Source organism: Anas platyrhynchos, chromosome 1 (assembly GCF_047663525.1).
Source record: "Anas platyrhynchos isolate ZD024472 breed Pekin duck chromosome 1, IASCAAS_PekinDuck_T2T, whole genome shotgun sequence".
Classification (NCBI taxonomy): Eukaryota; Metazoa; Chordata; class Aves; order Anseriformes; family Anatidae; genus Anas; species Anas platyrhynchos.
Genome location: NC_092587.1, coordinates 54,757,707 through 54,774,575, shown reverse-complemented (window position 1 = coordinate 54,774,575; position 16,869 = coordinate 54,757,707). Strand labels below are relative to the sequence as shown.

Here is a 16,869-nt window from a genome sequence, read left to right as displayed (position 1 = left end):
CGGCCCCTCGGGCTGCCGAGGTGGGCGGAGGAGAAGGGGCTGAGATCCCCAAATCCCCCCTTGATAGCGAGGGGAAGCCGCGGGACAGCCGAAAGTGGGCTGCCCCCCCCCAATACCCTGTACACACACACAAAATGGCGGCCCCGCGCCTCAGCGGGGGGACCCGGGGTGGCGAGGGGCGGTGCGGGGGCGGGCGGCACCGCCCGGGACCGGCCCGCTGGGAGGGCCCCGAAGGCGGTGTAGGGCCCGGCTGGAGGGGACTGAGGCTTGGTGCTGCTCGGCACTGAGGTACGGGGCCCCCTGGCTTTCCCCTCCCTTCCCCTGCATGGGGTGGGGGGTGTCTGGGGCGTGCGGTGGTGGCCGGGTGCGGCCTCGGCTGGAGGTGGGCTGTAGGGGGGTGTGGGAGCGGCAGGGTGCTCCAATCCTCATTTTTGGGGGTCCCAAGGCTGTCCTGCTGTCCTCGTGTTGCTGGCAGTGCTGGGTGTGGAAGGGCTGGTGGGCTGTGGTGGCTGGGTGTAGGGTGGAGCTCTGCCATAGCTGCCCCTCTCCATGCAGGGTTTAGGCTGAGCTCCATTAAATCCCTATTCCCTATTTGCACGGCAAACCCCTCACTCTAGGCTTTAAGTTCTCATTTCAGTGTGGGCACAGGGCTTTGGTTCCAAAACACATCTTTGTCTGGTCACTTATTGTGAGGCTGGTCTCTAATTCCTGACTTTCTTCCCTTTTGCAGACAGGTGGATTGAAGCAAACCCCGGCGATCAGGTAATCTTGGCCAGGATTCAGGAGCGATGTCGCAACAGCTCCTCTACCGTGCTCTGGTGTCTGCCAAATGGCTTTCAGAAGCCATCAAGTCCCAGCAACCTGGACAGGCCTTGAAAGTCGTGGACGCATCTTGGTATTTGCCGAAGATGAAGCGTGACCCGAAGCAGGAATTTGAAGAACGCCACATCCCCGGTGCTGTTTTCTTCGATATTGACCAGTGCAGCGATCGTACTTCACCTTACGATCATATGCTGCCTAAAGCCAGTGACTTTGCTGAGTACGTGGGGAAGCTGGGTGTAGGGAATGATTCCCATGTTGTGGTGTATGATGGCAGCGACCAAGGCCTCTTCTCAGCACCTCGAGTTTGGTGGATGTTCAGGATCTTTGGACATGAAGCAGTTTCCCTACTAGATGGTGGCCTGAAGAACTGGCTGCGAGAGGGACTTCCGCTGAGCTCTGGGAAAAACCCAGTAGCTCACTCTGAGTTCCACGCCACCTTGGACAAGGGCATGGTGAAAACCTATGAGGACATCTTAGATAACCTGGATTCCCACCGCTTCCAAGTAGTGGATGCGCGTGCTGCAGGACGGTTCCAGGGTATAGAGCCAGAGCCCCGAGATGGTAATGTGCCTGCTGAGATATTGGGGTAGTTACAAGGGCTTATATGTAACCTGTCTGTAAGTTTGACTCCTGTGGAAGTAGTGATGGGATATATAGTTGCCCTTTATGGGATGGAACTTAATACAATATATCCACCTGTACAATATATCCCACTGACTGCCTAGTGCTCCTTTGAAAACTCAGGGGTGGGAAAACTGTGTATTTTTTTCTTATGAAGGGCTGGGGTGAGGTAAGTAGCTTTCATACACCTCAACGACGTGTATTAATCTCTCCATGTACTGGCTTCTCTTCCATCAGAAGAACCCGTGGAAGTGCTTCAATGAGCAACTCTGCAGAGTGGGTTGCTCTGGTGGAGGGAACGGGGAGGAAGAATAGAGCTTAATAACAGGATTTTCTGTGCATGTAATAACCTGAAGGCTACAGCCATCCTTCCTGAGTAATCAGTAATCTAGTAAAGTAAGCTTTAACAGAAATAAATGCATATGTTTTAACAAAATACGCTAAACAGTAAATACCCCTCCTAGAGAAACAGATAACGGGTTTTGTGATGGATTCATCCTAGACAGTAGAGGTTAATTCCTATCTGTACTGCTTTTCTTTCAGGAATTGAGCCTGGTCATATCCCTGGCTCCGTGAACATTCCCTTCACCAGTTTCCTCACAGAGTCCGGCTTAGAGAAGACCCCTGAGCAGATCAAAAGTCTGTTCCATGAGAAGAAAGTGGACCTCTCAAAGCCTCTGGTAGCTACGTGTGGCTCTGGGGTCACTGCCTGCCACGTGGCTCTGGGGGCATACCTCTGTGGCAAACCAGATGTCGCCGTGTATGATGGGGCCTGGGTGGAATGGTACATGCGGGCAGATCCTGAAAATATTGTTTCTGATGGAAAGGGGAAGACTATGTAATGAGCTGCTTCATCTTCCAGTCGTACAGATAATTTGCCTTGAAACAGAGTTTGGAAAAGATGGGTTTAATGTTCCTGGGCAAGTGTCATGAGGTGAAGGTGCTGGGTAGCAAGTATGGGCACATAGTGCTTCAGCACCTTCTCCTTCCTCAACCCCTGCTGCTCAGGAGCATAAAGACGACCTGGGCAGCCTGCTCTAGGTGACCATGCATGAGCAGGTGGGTTGGAACAAATGACCTCCAGAGTTCCCTTCCAACTTCAACTGTTCTGCGATTCTGTGACCATTTTACAGTGTCAGATGGAAGGGAGAGTGCTGGCGGCACTGTGGAGATGTTAACTGAGTCAAGCCAGGCTTATGACTCAGGACATTCCACCATGTTTAGTCACAGGATGGTCATACTTGTATAACTGTGCCTCATGGTCTTATTCTGCCTCTATCCTAGAAGCCAGCCACGCACACTAGGGCTATTTTGGGTGCAAAATCCAAGGAAAAAATATAGCACTTAATGAAGGAGATACAGCTTTGAGGTTGGCACTTTGTGGGTTTAGAGATTTAGTTTGCATTTCTTCTTGCACTTGGACTCTTAACTGCAATGTGTGCTTAGCCAATTTTGTACCCCCATGACACCAAATCCCCCCTTAAAATAAAAACAAAAAGATTCTGGAAGTAAAAAGAAATAAATAAACATTTGTTTCAAGGTCTTTCTGCTAAATGGAGCTTGTGTGAATGTTGCTTGGGCGAGTCCTTTCCAGGAAATCAATTTTTATGGGATCAATTTGTCTAGATGATTCAAATGAGAAGTCTTCTTTCATGAGCAGAACTACTTCTCTTACCTTCAACGAGTTCTTCAGCTGACGAAAGACAATGGCATGCCTCTCTCTTGGGACTTTTCACTGTATTCCTACTTTTAGTCCTTGCCTGTTTGCTTTTTGGTTTAAAACTCCGTGTTAGGCAGTGTCAGCTCTGTTCTTCAAAGAGCAGATGTCAGTTCACATGGTGAAACTTGGACTGTATGGGTGTTCCCATTCTGTCCTTGAGACTTACCCTTTAACCTTAAAATGAAAGCAGGGGAACTGAAACATAAAGAGGAATAGCCCAAAATGGCAAGATTTTTTTCCCTGAGACCATCATCCTCTATTTCAGAGTTGAAATCTCCCTAGGTATCCCTGCCAATGTTCAACTGTTTGTTTTCTCCAGGATTTTCTCCTTTGGAAAAAAGAATGCCTGCACCTATTTTGGCTCATTGGTAACTTAGAAAGTTAATGAGACAGCTTTTGTTCTTGGGCATGCAGCAACACGTACCTGTGGACATCAGGGGGTGATGCAGTCATCCTTTCTAGGGGATGCTTACTATCAGAGATTTGTAGGTTCCCCTACAAGGGCTGGATCTTATCCCATTGGAGAGGGTTTATTCCCTGCATCTGTGATTCTGGCATACAGAAGTGCACTCTTAATTGAGTGACCCTTTAGTAGACAGTGCAGGACACGGATCTGGGTAAAATAACAATGCTTTATCTTTGCCAGCTTCCATTTAGCTCTTTGGGATTAAACTTCCCCAAAGCTCTTCTTTTAACAGGTTATATCACACCCTGCAAATTGTGGAGGCTTTCCGTTCTGGATCAGCTTCTGATGTAATTGGCTGTTTAATTGATTTTATTCTTCCGGCTAGGGAAAGATTTTCTAGTCCCGTGCTTTATGACTTTTCCCCACCCATCTAATTGCTGCGTTGTAAAGACTGGTAGCAACACCTTGCTTTATTCCAAGTGTGATGGTTTTTTAACAAGCCTTTCCTGCAGTAGAAAGGGAGGAACTGCTCGACGTTTCACGTAGGACATCTGATTGAGGTCTGTGACTGAAGGCACTTAAAAAATGCTTCTTTAGCTGAAGTTTGGTGGTGTGAAAATAAAAGGATAAACCCAGGTGGGGATCAGCAGCTGGTTCTAAACCCTCTGTGGAGGGGACTCCCAATGTGAGCAACCAGGGCCTTGCTTTTTAAGACACTTTTACAGACAGTGTTGGCTGGTATGGGATCCTATAACAGGATCTGACCTGTGACATCTTTTCAGTTCAGGATTTCTAGCTTCTCCCACCACCACGCAAGCTGAGAGGCTTACGTGTGGTAGGTCACTGAGGCTTAACACCCTGGGTGTGGTGGGGAGGTGAGGCAGATTTTGTCAATATTTACAAATGGACAAATAGGAATGCTGTGCCTGCCCCATTTCTCCAGGAAGATTTAGTTATTAGTGAAAATGGACACATTCTTTCAGACTTCATTCATCATTTCCAGTGGATGCAGGAGGGCTGGCTTGGGCTTTCGTCCTCCCAGAGAATCTGGCACACTGCAGTGCTGCCTAAGCACTGCTTCTTTTTAGGACACAGCAGTCCTTGGGGTTAGTAGGAATCTCTCTGCTTCTTCTCGAGGCTGAGCTGCTTTTCTTTGTCACGTGTGTCAGGGGAAGGTATCTGGTGCGGCCCAGCGAGCCACCTGGGAATGGCAAAATAAAAAGACTTCCTTCTCCCTGTGTTTTTTTTTACTGTGTGACTCGACGGCATCCAGCAGGGCCCTTCCCTTCTGTGCTGTGTGTGCTAAGGCTGGCAGTACTCAACTACCCTTTTCCCTGCTGCCTTTTGAATCACAGAATCTTCCCAGCAGTTCTTTGGTTTCCCAGCTTTCAGCAAGTCTTTTCCAAGGCACTTAGCTTTGCCTTGATTTCCCCATGCCAAGGTGTTTTGTCTTTGTGGTGTATGCCCTGTTATGTATCAAAAATCTGTCCGAGAGACAGCCTTCTGATGTTCTACTTCCCTTCAGCTGAGATCTGTTCACACGCTGCAGGCAAAGCACTGGGAACACTGAGGGGACTGAGACAATGTTTTCAAAGCCTGAAGACTGCAAAAGCCTATTTTGAGCCACAACAGATGCTACTGGACATATGGAACAGCTGAGGGGACTTGCACCAGGACTATAAATGGTCTGCAGATCTGTATGTCTCTGACTCAGTGGGTGGGTTTCCTATGGGAACTGCAAACGAGGAAGGGGAGAAGTGGATGTGTGTGCAAATCGCTGATGTTCACGACTCTCCCGTGGAGAATTTGCCACTAGGAAATAGCATCTTGAGTGGGATAGGTCTCATGGTGGATGAGAAGTAGCCTAAAAAACAGTCCGGATGTGGGAAGGTCGTATTGACCTGTGGCTAAACTGAGACTGGAGCTTTTCCAGCTCCATATAAATTTGAGAGTCCCGAGTCAACACGTAAACTCTTCATTGCTTTATTGGTACTTACATTTTAGAGATAGTAAAAGCAGTTTGGGGCTTTATGAAAGCAGTCTGGTCACTGGGCAACTCTGTGCCTCTTCCAGAGCACAGCTCAGCTTTAAGAGTGTGAGCATCCCTCACCTGCAGGGCTGTGGTGGTGGTTGGCTACCCAGGAGCTGTCCTACTGCCAACACCGTGTCCCATGTAGGGAGTTTTCTTTGCCCAGTTCCCTGTGGGCTTAGTGGCAAATATCAGCGCATTACCTTGTCCTTCCCTTCCTGTAGAAAAGAGAGAGGAGCCAGTTTCTTCTCTAGTGCCCCATGTCACTGTATGTTCATTAACTAAATGACCACACACAGGCACGTGTTCCCAGCCTGCCAGAGCGGTGACATTGCCAACACGTGGTCATTCCTGCTCCCACTGATGCTCCAAAATTCAGCAGCTCCCTACGAGCAGCTCCGCAACGTCAGTGGCACGCTGCACGCCATGTACCCAGCTGGGCTCTTCAGGCTGCGATGTACGTGCCGAATGCTGCAGTGTCTGCAGCTTTCTGCAGCTTTACGCAGCAGGCCTGCTGGCTGCTGAACAAAGAGCTCTCCATTTACCCCTCCCCATATTTCTTCTCTGTTCAGCCCCACCACCTATCTACCAGGTGGCTGCCCAGCTTTCCAAGCCCTGGCCTGTGCGTGCAATTAGCCCCGTCCCTTTAATCAGCTGGGTAATCGCTGGGGCTGTGTGGCAATACACAGTCACGCTGTCCTGTGGCAGCTCTTGCTTGCTGCTGTCTCGCTGTTTCTGTGCAAGTGTTTTATATATAGTTATCATCAAAGCAGGAAGAACAGGCATTTATTATTGAAATTTATTTCTCCCCTGTTCGATTGCGTAATTTTAATGGTCCTTAACAAGGGCATCTCAGAGCTACGTCTGGTGACGATGTGCAAATCAGGCTCTTATTTAGCCCAGCTAAGCAGGATGGTAACTCACCTTGGACTGGCTTCTTCCTAAAGATGATTTTTACTTACTATGGGAAACTCCCTGACCTGGGGGGTTTCCAGTAAAGCTGGTGCTGTATGTTGCAAAAAAAAAAAAAAAACACAAAAACAAAAACAAGTCTCTGGGGAGTGGGAGTGGTGTACTTTGACCTCTTTTCTTACTTGCAGGATATTTCTTCATATTTACCAACTTGCCTTTAATCCCATTTTCCTGGGGTGAGCAGGACTTGAAGAGTTGGCCACGGGTGGAGGCTGGAGTTGACGAAATAAGGTGTGCTCTGAATACAGGCTGTCCCTGAACTGTAAGCAGTATTGGCACAGAGGAGGTGAGGGAAGAAGGCATCAAAACCAAGAGACTGGACCTAAAATGGAGAGAGAGGCTGAGAGGCTGTGAAACAGGGTTGAAGGAAAGGGAGGCAAGTTAAACCCTTGATAGAAGAAGAGAGAAAACAAAGGCAGGGCAGATTTCTTGGAGGGGAAGATAAGGGGCTATAGGCTGCCACCTTCAACTGCTGCATTCATATCAGGGAGCCACAGTCCTCCCTCTGTGTCTCTGCTGGAGCTGTGGCAGGGTCCTGTACCCCTTACACACTAGGGTGCAGGGCAGAGCTCTCGAATGTGCCGTGGGTTGACTCAGAGCCAGAAGTAGAAAGGCAGCAGTCCCACAGCGTGCTGCTCTGTGTGATGCTTCAGCTCAGGCCAGTGTTAGTCTGAGCATCCTTGATGTCCTCTGCTCAGTGGAGAGTGGTCTCAGGGCTGGGGACTAATTTAATAATGCAGGACTAATTTAACGCTTCATACAGGTAGGAGAAAAAATAGTTTTTCATCCTCTTCCCTATTAATGGGCACTACAGTGCTGCCAAGCTTCTGGTATAAATTAAAGGAGATCCAGAGTTATTTGAATTTACACCCTGCAGCAGCTAAATTGTTCCCGTGCTTAAATTAGCTGGAGGTCAGCAATCTCAAAACCTTTTCCGTGTTGCCCTCTCTTCCCTTCCTCCCCTTTGCACTCCTCCATGCAAGGAGCAAAGTACACACACAGTTACACTGTCTTTGTCAGGAAGGTCCTGTGTGGTTTGGGGGAAGGGTAACACTGCTTTTGTGTGCCATGAGGATAAATGCGAGTGATTTTTAAGCAAAAGGAAAGAGGGAAGGAAGAAAAGACAAGGAAGGAATGTGAGTAAAATGTCATCTTTCTCTTCCCTAGTAAAGTCTCACCTCAAAAGACCCAGGATCTAGGTGCAAGAACGTGTCAGTAAGGTACCACAGTCTGCAGTGCTGCATTGCCCTGGCAAGGAAGAGCCACAGAGCAGCTTTGGGTGAAGGAAGACTTTGGGCCACGTTCAGGCGAAACATCAGCCTTTCCTTCCCATCCCCAATGTGCTTGAGCTGCTGGCAAGCCTGGCTGTCTTTAGGTGGGAGTGGGAAAAGCGGAGCTGCTGGAGAGAGCTCTCGCTCAGGTTGTGTCCATGCCAAGGACTGCATTTGAACAGAGTCCCGTGGGTATGAGCTGCCGAGCTCCAGGCTCGGTCTGGCAGGAGGGGTGGCCGAGGCAGGAATGGACTCCGCAAGGAGGGACTGGCCTCAGCAGGCGACACGTGCCTGGGGCAGAGGTAAAACCGTGCAGAACTGAGTAAAAATCAGAGCTCTCTGCTGCCCAAACAGCATTTTGGGTGACAGGAGCGCAGGGGAAGGAGACAGGGGGCTCTGTCTGGCGTGGTTCGTGCTGCTAGGACAGCGTGGGGGGACATCTGCTGAATCAGCGGCTCCTCCGAGCCAGAAGAAAAATTATTCCTGCCCCCTGCCAGCACTTCGTGCAGCTCCAAGACAGAGTTCCCAGAAGTGTCGCTACATATGTTAGCAAGAAGGCAGCTGTCTGCACATTTTGCAGCAAGAAGAGTGTGGTGACTGATGCAGCGCCGAGCTGCGAGCCTGGGGTAATATATCTCCTGGAGGGAAAGCCGTGGAGCACAGTGCTGACGGGCTTAATCTGCTGCCTGCCAGAGGGCAGGTTCTTCTCTCCGACTCCAGGGAAGCTTCCCTGCAAGACCCAGGGCTGGAGGCAGGCAAAACTGCTGGCTGCAAGGCGGGGGCCACGTATGGCAGCCCCCTTCCTTCCAACATCCTCTCGTGCAGGGAGGGCGGGCTGGGAAAACTACAATTCCCAGCACCCTTTTGTGCGCATCCTTGTGAACTACAGGTCCCAGAACCTTTTTCACGAGCTGGAGAGGGTGGACATGGAAATACATGCCGAGGAATTTTGCATAATGCTCTGTGGAACCAGGAAGAGGGGGAAACCAGGGAGCATCGGAGCTGTGCTTTTGCTCACCTCTAATAGCTGCAGCCAAATCCTCCTGCACGGAGGATCCTTCATCCCTTCTGGACCCTCTTTGGTGGTCCCAGGGAGCATCCTGGCCCCTAGGGAACCACGGCAGCAGTGGAAGGAGAGGCAGACAAACTACAGATCCCAGCATCCCCTGGCAGGCAGTACCTGCAGCAGTCCCTGCGTGCCTGGAGGGGGTTGAGGATGAGGATGGAAGGCGGGGAAGAAATGCAGGGCGCCGTGGGGCTGCGCTGCAGCTGGGACATCCCAGCCCCAGCTGGCACTCAGGCCAAGTGGGTGAGGCTCAATGTGGGGGGCACCGTCTTCCTCACCACCAGGCAGACCCTGTGCCGGGAGCAGAAATCTTTCCTCTGTCGCTTGTGCCAGGGCGAGGAGCTGCAGTCGGACCGGGTAAGGCAGCTGGGTCGCCTCCTGCACCGTGCCCCTGCACCGAGCACGGGGAGGGCAGGAGGGCTGGCTGGCTGGAGGCAGGGATGGAGCCAGACCCCGACAGCAGCAGGAGTAACCCTTTCCAAATGCCTTACCCGTAGCACAGCACCCCGCTTCCCTGCCTGGCGAAAAGCGAGGCCATCTCTGCTCCAGCCCTGCTCCCCTGCTGCTCTATCACCCCAATCCTCTGGGTTTACCTCCCAGCTACACCTGCCTGACTCAGCCTCGTGCCCTGTAAGGGGCCTCTCTGCTCCCTCACACCAGGCCTCACACACAGCTACAGGAGGAGCCTGAGGTCTGTTTTTTTTTGGCATTCTCAGCTGGGTTGGTCCATGTTGAAATAAATATGCTGGGCAGCATAATGCAGGAGTTAAGGTCCAAGAAGGGATGACTTGACTATGGTCTCTCCATTGTATATCTCAGGAGAGTGGATTGCAGATGTCCATGCGATATACCACGGGGATAAAACCTTTAGAAAGTCAGAGATCCACCAAAACTTAAAAATCTGTGGCTCATTCCCCCAAACCTTGTGGTGCTGTGGTGAACTTGCTCTCCCCTTCACCTGTGGGTGCAGGACAGGATGTGTCCCCCTGCCTGGCTGTGGCTTTGCACGGTGCCTGGCTGTTGTCCTATGCAAACGCTTCTGTGTGTATGTGCTTTGGGATCCTTATGCTTTGGATCATCTCACAACGGGATGGTATCTGCTTCACCTGGAGAACTTTGCTATGCGCACTCTCTAACTGATCATACCAGAGAGGAGCTAAACTGAGGGCCCATGGTTTCCAAGGAGTTTTAGAAAAGTTAACATTTTTACCTGGCTGTGTATTTAATTCTAGTCTGGAGCATTAGAGGTTTGGTGACACATTTACCATCCATTTTTTTCACCGCATGGTCTATCTCTGTTGCTAGGATGAGACTGGTGCATACCTAATAGACCGGGACCCCACTTACTTTGGACCCATCCTGAATTTCCTCCGTCATGGGAAGCTGGTCCTGGATAAAGATATGGCAGAAGAGGGTGAGTCTTGGAGCTCAGAAACTTCCCACTTAACGTGGCGGAGGCAGCCAGAGCACTGGACTTGGCCTTCTTGCCTCTCGTTGTCCTTCTGAAGGTTGGTGTGGGGGACTTGAGCAGGCCTTCACTGCAGCTCTTGGAAAACACACCAGTAATTCCTTGACTAAAGGGGTTTGGAGCATCCTGCAGGTGTTGCAGCTTTGTGACTGTTAGTTGAGGAGAGGTGTCAGTGAGACAGAAGTAGGCAAGGTTTACCAGCATCAATAAACGGTTTTATTGCCTATTCCTTGTAGACTTTCCTGATCAGGCTTTGTGACTGAGCTTTCTGTTAATGCCTGTTTCTAATTTGGATCGAAAACCCAGAAGACCAAACAGACCAAGCTTGTCTCTTCTACTGGCTAATAAAAACCATCATTCATCAGCGATATGTGATGCATGCTGCTAGTGCTCTGTTGGGTTGTGGACTGCAGCAGCTCCAGCGGAGCAAGCCAGACAAACCAATCCCTCATGTAATGTTGACAGGGAGTCCAATAGGATAACTCAGTAACATCGTCATGGTGTTACGAGCCAATGATCCCCAATGCCTCGTTATTTTTTTGGATGTTGGGGTCTAACAAGCAGCCAATTTCAAAGGCAGGCTGTGCTGTCCATCCCTTGCCAACCACAGTTTCTGCAGGTTCGTTAGCCTTCTTGTCCCTCTCTCTTACGTATTTTTACCAAGGAATGTTTTCTTCAGAATCATTTCATGAGTTATAATTCAAAAAGAAAATTTTTATAAGCAATGGTACAGAATTGTAATCAACGTGATTCAGAGATGTTTCCTGCTTGTAATCCTCAGGTCAGACAGAGTTCAGCCACAGCTTTTAGCACCAGATCTGAAGTGTTAACAGGAGTCTTGTTCACAGCTTAACGTTGCCTTTTGTTCCTGCTCAGACAGGCTGGTATAAAACTAACCCATGAGAGGGTTCATGGCTGAATGAGGTAACTCTGAAGGGGTCTGAGTGCTCAGAGAAGGTTCAATCCCTCCACCTGCATTGTCTGCATGTTGGTTTGGAGTCATGTAAATGTTGGTTCCTAGCCTCCTTCTCCTCACTGACCCACTGGGACCCCACCTCCCTTTCTCTGACGGCTTGTTAGCAAACAGGAGAGTCTCGGGAGAGGTGATGGCTGCAGGCACTGTGCAGAAAACAAAACAAAACGATTCTCTGTTTACCTGCTTTAAGATGAAGCACAGGTGAGAGAGCCAAAGATTGTCTGAAGTCTTATGGAGCTGCAAGGTGGGTGCAACTCTAACTGGTCAGGGGGTGGAAAGATGGGATTTTCTAGGATCTTTTGCTGATAAGCTCTCTGTTTCTCTGCCTTCCAAAGAGGGCCTAAACAAGGTGATAACTAGAGGTCATTGAAAGAAGTTGGAGTCTACGGTTATTCTTGGCCAGTAGATGGATTTTGGACTCCCAGGGAAAGCCTTTCCTTTCCTGGAAATGTATTACCAGGCCTTGGCACCAACCCTCATTGGCAATGCCTGTTTCTGTCATAGCAGACAGTGCAGAGAAATTGGGGTGAGCAGCAGGAGCACAATGCAGAGAGCCAGTGCTCAGTTCTCTGCAGTAAAGGTTTCAATCAACAGGAACTTGTTGAACTCCTGAGTGAGGCTGGAGTGTCAATTCTTTCAAGGGACATGAACTTGGGAAGCATCCCAAGAGTTGATCTTTAGCCAGCCAAAAAGACTGGCTGTTAGATTTCTTAATCGTTTCTCTATCGCTCTTTCTTAGGGGTGCTCGAAGAAGCAGAGTTCTATAACATTGGCCCTTTAATCCGAATGATTAAGGATCGACTGGAGGAGAAGGACTACACAGTGACTCAGGTACGGCAGGAATTGGCAAGTAGTAGGTGAATGGATAGTAGGTGAAGGGGGAGATGCTGAAAGGGAAAAGCAAGTTAAACAGGAGAGCAGGCTTGGGAGAGGCAGCAAGGAAAGAAGCAACTAATTAAGTGTTTATGTGCTAATCTCTGCATAGCAAAACCTTGCTTGGGGACTGGCTAACACCAATTTAGTCGCAATAAACGAGTTACAGGCTTGTTTTACAGCTCCAGAGGTAAAGCTGGGTGTGGTCCCTGAAACTAAATTGGCTCCTCTAGCTCCTGGAAGAAGCCAGCTAGTTGCAGGGAGTCCTGAGAGTGTAATCACAGTGAAGAGTGTGAGGATACGTACAAAATCTGAGGGAGCAGGTGGAGGGATGTCTGTGGAAGAGTTAAACACAGAAAACGAGGCAGAAGGAATCAATCCTGCGGCGCAATCATACCCTGCCTTGGCCAATAGCCTTTTTAAAACTGTCTTCTGGGAGTGTTGACTGACGTCTCGCTATTCATCGTGTCTGCCTCAGGTTGTGAGCCTCCAGCAACGCAATCGCTTTGTGCTCGCAAAGCCCCATCGGCATTTGTGGCATGTGTAATGACAAACGCAACCTCCCTGTCAGAACAAGCCCAGTATCTTCTGAGGACACTGCAGGAAACTCAGCTCAGTCCCTCTTCTCCAAAAGTGATACCATTATTCTTGCTTCCCAAAACAGCAACCACATCGCAGTGGTTTCCAGCTCCCTCTTTAACCTGGGATGTGAGGAGGAGGACAGCTCTGTAAAAGAGGGTTGCTGCCACTTCCTTCTGCAGGTGGGCAGCAGCCTTTAGCATTTGTCCTCTCTCAACATGCTTCTCCACGATTTTGCTGTCAGGTGCCTCCTAAACATGTCTACCGCGTGCTGCAGTGCCAGGAAGAGGAGCTCACTCAGATGGTTTCCACTATGTCGGATGGATGGCGCTTTGAACAGGTATGGAGAGGGCAGAGGAGAGGGGCAAGCAGTTACCTTCTGGAGTAAGGACCACAGATACCATGCAGTCTGCAGACTTCTCTGTCTGAGAATATTGAGTCAGTCACTGATGGTGCTGTCACAATTTCTGTCTCACCTCTTCTGTAGAAGCTTAGGGGATGCTGTGTGACGTTAAGCTGTTTTGCGTCCTGTCTGACTCCCCTCCTTTTTCTCTGTGCTGCCTCAGTTATGAGGCCTTTCTACTGGGGGTATGGAGTCCGTGCTGCATGGTGGGCCATGGTGGGCTTTCTCCCTTGCTCCCCAGCTGAAGTGGAAGCTTGCAGCAACATGTGCTTGTTATCATTGCTCTCGTCTTCTCTAGCTTGTGAACATTGGCTCGTCCTACAGCTATGGCAATGAGGATCAGTCCGAGTTCCTGTGCGTGGTCTCCAAGGAGCTGTACAACTCCCCCAACGGCCTGAGCTCCGAGCCTAGCCACAAAGCCAAGGTGAGACCAGCTTCACCGGGGCCTTGCTCCTGTTCCCTATGAGACCATTTGCACTTGTTCACTCCCTCTTCCTTCCTCTCTCCACCATGAGCGTGGGGCACCTCAGTGGTGAAGTGCAGGGGCTTCTCCCGGTGTTCAGCACCACGGGATTACACGTGTGGCCCAAAAGAAGGAATGTGTGTGCTGTGAGTGGTGGCGTCTGGGTGCGTGTGGCAAATGGCTTTACCAAATGACCCTGGCATTTCTCATGCTACTTTGACATCCCCCTCATGCCTCCTCATGCCCATGCTCTGCGTGTCACTGCCATTAGGCTGTGATTTCCTGAAAGGTTTCACAGCATTCTCTTTTATTTATTTATTTATTTATTTATTTATTTTATTTTTTTTGCTGAGTCCCAGCCTAAGGGCCTGAGGAGTTCACCTGCTCTGCTTTTGAGGGAAGGACAGGAACGTGTGGCAGTGCATGGCATCCTGCAGACACCTAGGATGTGGGAAGGAGTGCTAGTGGCTGGTGGCAGCTGCTGGGCAGCGGGACTGTAGCATTTATAAGGGTGTTAGATAGCCCTGACATAATTCTCCAGAAGAAAAGTCTTTTTTTTTTTTCTTCCCAACCCAGAGCTATCTTGTCTGTGGGGAATGGTCCCTTTTTATCCCAGAACTGTGACCATAGCTCTATGCCCTTGTGTGTCAGAACTGCCATGGCTCATCTTGCAAGTGTCTCCACTCTTTCTTCCCTTTGTCCTGCATGCTGGGCCGCAGAGCACAGAGGAGGACCTGGAGGAGGAAGAGCAGGAGGTGGAGGAGGAGGCAGAGGCAGAAGGAGAAGCAGAGGAGAAAGGTGCAGCAAATCCTTGAGGACAATGATAGAAATAACCCCCCAAGCGTAGACTCGTCCACCTGTCTGGTGAGAACTCGCAGCTAGCAGCAGGGAAGGACTAGGGCAGGTGTGGGGTGGAGGGGAAGGCCTCCCGAGGAGCAGGAGTCTCTCTGGAGATAAAGCCCACAGGGGAGAGCCGTTCCCTTGGCTGCTGCTTCGTGTTTGTAACTGTTTGGTTTATTCATGGTTATATTTTTATTTGCAGACCGTCCATGTATTCGGGAGTCCACTAAACTCTTGCTTCCTCCGGATCCTCCCTCCTGCTCCCCTCCGTGCCCATCTCTGCACTGTCACCTGCCTGGGACACCATACCCCACTCCCCAGCCTCCAGCATCCCTCCCTCTGCTCTCTTCACCCCTCACAGCCTCTCCCCAGCAGCCCAGGTTCCCCGCCTCCCCTCCCAAACCCGAGGGCCTGTGTGCTCCCCGCTCAGGGCCTGTCTTTCTCCACTCCTCACTTTTCCTCCTCTGCAGGTACGTTAAACCTATCTGCATTCTCACACCCTGCCTGTCTGAGCTCCGCATGAGTGACTCACACCCTCCCCTCGTGTGGGTACAGCCCCAGGTTGTAGAGCTTGGGAAGGAGGAGAAGCAGGGGGAGGTTGAATCATTCCTAAGGTGGCTTTTCCGATTCTCACGTGTCGTCACCAGCCGATCAGACCGTACAGCTCTGGACTGGAGGCTCTGGCAGCAGGAGGGAGGGAGGATGCAGCTGGGAGAAGCGAAGAGGGCTGGGAATGAATGCAAAGCAGGCAGGGATGCCACAGGGGGATGCCTGCCAGGTGGCTGCCTGCCACGCATGCCAGATCGCTTCTCCTGCCTGCCGTCCCGCAGCTCCTTTGCCAGAGAGAGAGCGGTTTGCAGGAGGCAGGCTGTGATATTCCCCTCCTGGCACTTCCCTGGGCTTTTCCCCCACTGCCTCTGCCAGGGTGACAGCGCAGTGACAGAGGGTGGTGAAAGCAGAGCGGGTGCTGTGGGTCCCCCCTCCAGATGTTCCTGCAGCTGTGTGTGAGAGGCACCTCTGTGCTCTGCCTCCTGCTGAGGCAGGCTTCCCCAGCTGGGCACAGAGAGCTTTTCAAAGGAGTCCTCTCTCTTGCTGATAAACTTGGCTCTCTTCTTGAACTGCTGGTGCTCGGTGCCGTTTTCCATCCTGATGGAGGGCACTTGTTAGCTGGGTGCCATTTCTCACTCCCTCTGCTCAAGAGCCTCCTTGTCCATGGCTGTGGGATCTGAATGTTACTCTCTTAAAAGTCAGTCTATGTTAATTACAGAGAATTTCCCTCCTTTTTCTTTTTTTCCCTCACTCCTCTTTCATTTCTCTTTTTTTCCCCTCTGTTTTCATTTCCTCTGTCATGTGCCCTTTCCATTTTCCTCATTCTTGCTCTCCCCTCTGTTCTCAATTGCTTTTTTCTGCCTTTGATCTGGTTTTTCTCTTTCTCATTCCCTAGCTGTTACAAGCCAGAGGCCTGAGGATGTGATCCCGACACTCCGCTCCAGCCTTTTAATTTCTGGTTTATATTTTTATTTTTGTACGGTACTGTGCGACAGCCCCTTGCACCACAGTGACACCCCCAGCCCCCCTGCACTCTCCACATGCAGCCATCGATTTTTACAAACTCACCTCTGCCTGGAGGTAGGGCAGATGCTCCAAGGAGAGCCTGGGCTGCTGCAGGGGCTGGAGCCCCCTCGCACGCCTGGCAGACTGTCTTTCCTTAATGTCACAGTGGCCCCTGCTGGGGACAGCAGTGATCAGCCACTGCAGAACTTCCCAAACAACACCTGGCTGGGGCTGGTGCCCAGATGTGGTGGTATCTGCAGCAGGACCGCTCCTTGCCCATTCCCTGCTGCGGGCAGCTGGTCTGGGCTTGTGCCCAGAGGGTGAATACGGAGCCACTGCCTTCTTCTGGGCCACCTGCACTGCTCGTGGGGTTGTCCCTGTGCTGGGTGTCACCTCGCTGGTGCCTTGCTCCCTGTCCCCCAAAGCAGCCCTGTGCCAGAGGGGTGAGAGGAGACAGGCATAGTGTCCGGGTACCCGTGGGGAACATGCTGGCACCTGATGTAGGGTCTTCTAGGATGAGGACATCCCTGCCTCAAGGAGCAGGGTGCTCGTTTCACCGCCGTCTCTGAGGACGCTGGGTTGTAGCTCCTAAATAAAACTCACACTTTCTTCCTCCTTGCCGCCTCTCATTTCAAGTGGTAGAAATTTGATGCTGGTAGAAAAGGGGGGTTGGGAATGGAGAAGAGGAGCTTGGATTCATCAACCGGAGCCACCAGAAGCTTCTTGTGCTGGGCCTGCCTTCTGGGCGTCGGAGATATCTCCTGCTGCATCTGTGCTGCATCCCCACTGTGTGCAGATGGGGCTGC

At 50.9% G+C, this 16,869-nt stretch overlaps 2 protein-coding genes across 9 annotated transcripts; both read left to right on the top strand.

The window, feature by feature from the left end:
• Nucleotides 1–148: 148 nt before the first annotated feature.
• Nucleotides 149–2,986, top strand: MPST (mercaptopyruvate sulfurtransferase). Of its 3 annotated transcripts, none has more exons than XM_005015986.6 (3): nt 149–288; nt 731–1,383; nt 1,987–2,986. In XM_005015986.6, exons 2-3 carry the CDS (start codon nt 789–791, stop codon nt 2,283–2,285), a joined length of 894 nt encoding a protein of 297 aa, XP_005016043.1. In that variant the 5' UTR covers nt 149–288; nt 731–788; the 3' UTR covers nt 2,286–2,986. The 3 variants fall into 3 exon arrangements, with proteins under 3 accessions (XP_005016043.1, XP_021125557.1, XP_027305996.1); XM_021269882.3 differs by having other exon boundaries at nt 241–382; XM_027450195.3 differs by lacking the exon at nt 149–288 and adding an exon at nt 341–364.
• A 4,564-nt stretch (nt 2,987–7,550) lies between these two features.
• KCTD17 (potassium channel tetramerization domain containing 17) lies at nt 7,551–16,678 on the top strand. 6 transcript variants are annotated; one of them, XM_027450209.3, is made up of 7 exons: nt 8,761–9,264; nt 10,213–10,321; nt 12,091–12,182; nt 13,048–13,143; nt 13,505–13,630; nt 14,389–14,533; nt 15,954–16,678. In XM_027450209.3, the coding sequence occupies exons 1-6, from the start codon at nt 9,058–9,060 to the stop codon at nt 14,482–14,484; spliced, it is 726 nt and encodes a 241-aa protein (XP_027306010.2). In that variant the 5' UTR covers nt 8,761–9,057; the 3' UTR covers nt 14,485–14,533; nt 15,954–16,678. The 6 variants fall into 6 exon arrangements, with proteins under 6 accessions (XP_071893984.1, XP_071893979.1, XP_071893974.1 ...); XM_038165242.2 differs by lacking the exon at nt 15,954–16,678 and adding an exon at nt 14,712–14,851; XM_072037883.1 differs by lacking the exons at nt 8,761–9,264; nt 14,389–14,533 and adding an exon at nt 7,551–7,706 and having other exon boundaries at nt 14,712–16,678.
• Nucleotides 16,679–16,869: the final 191 nt, after the last annotated feature.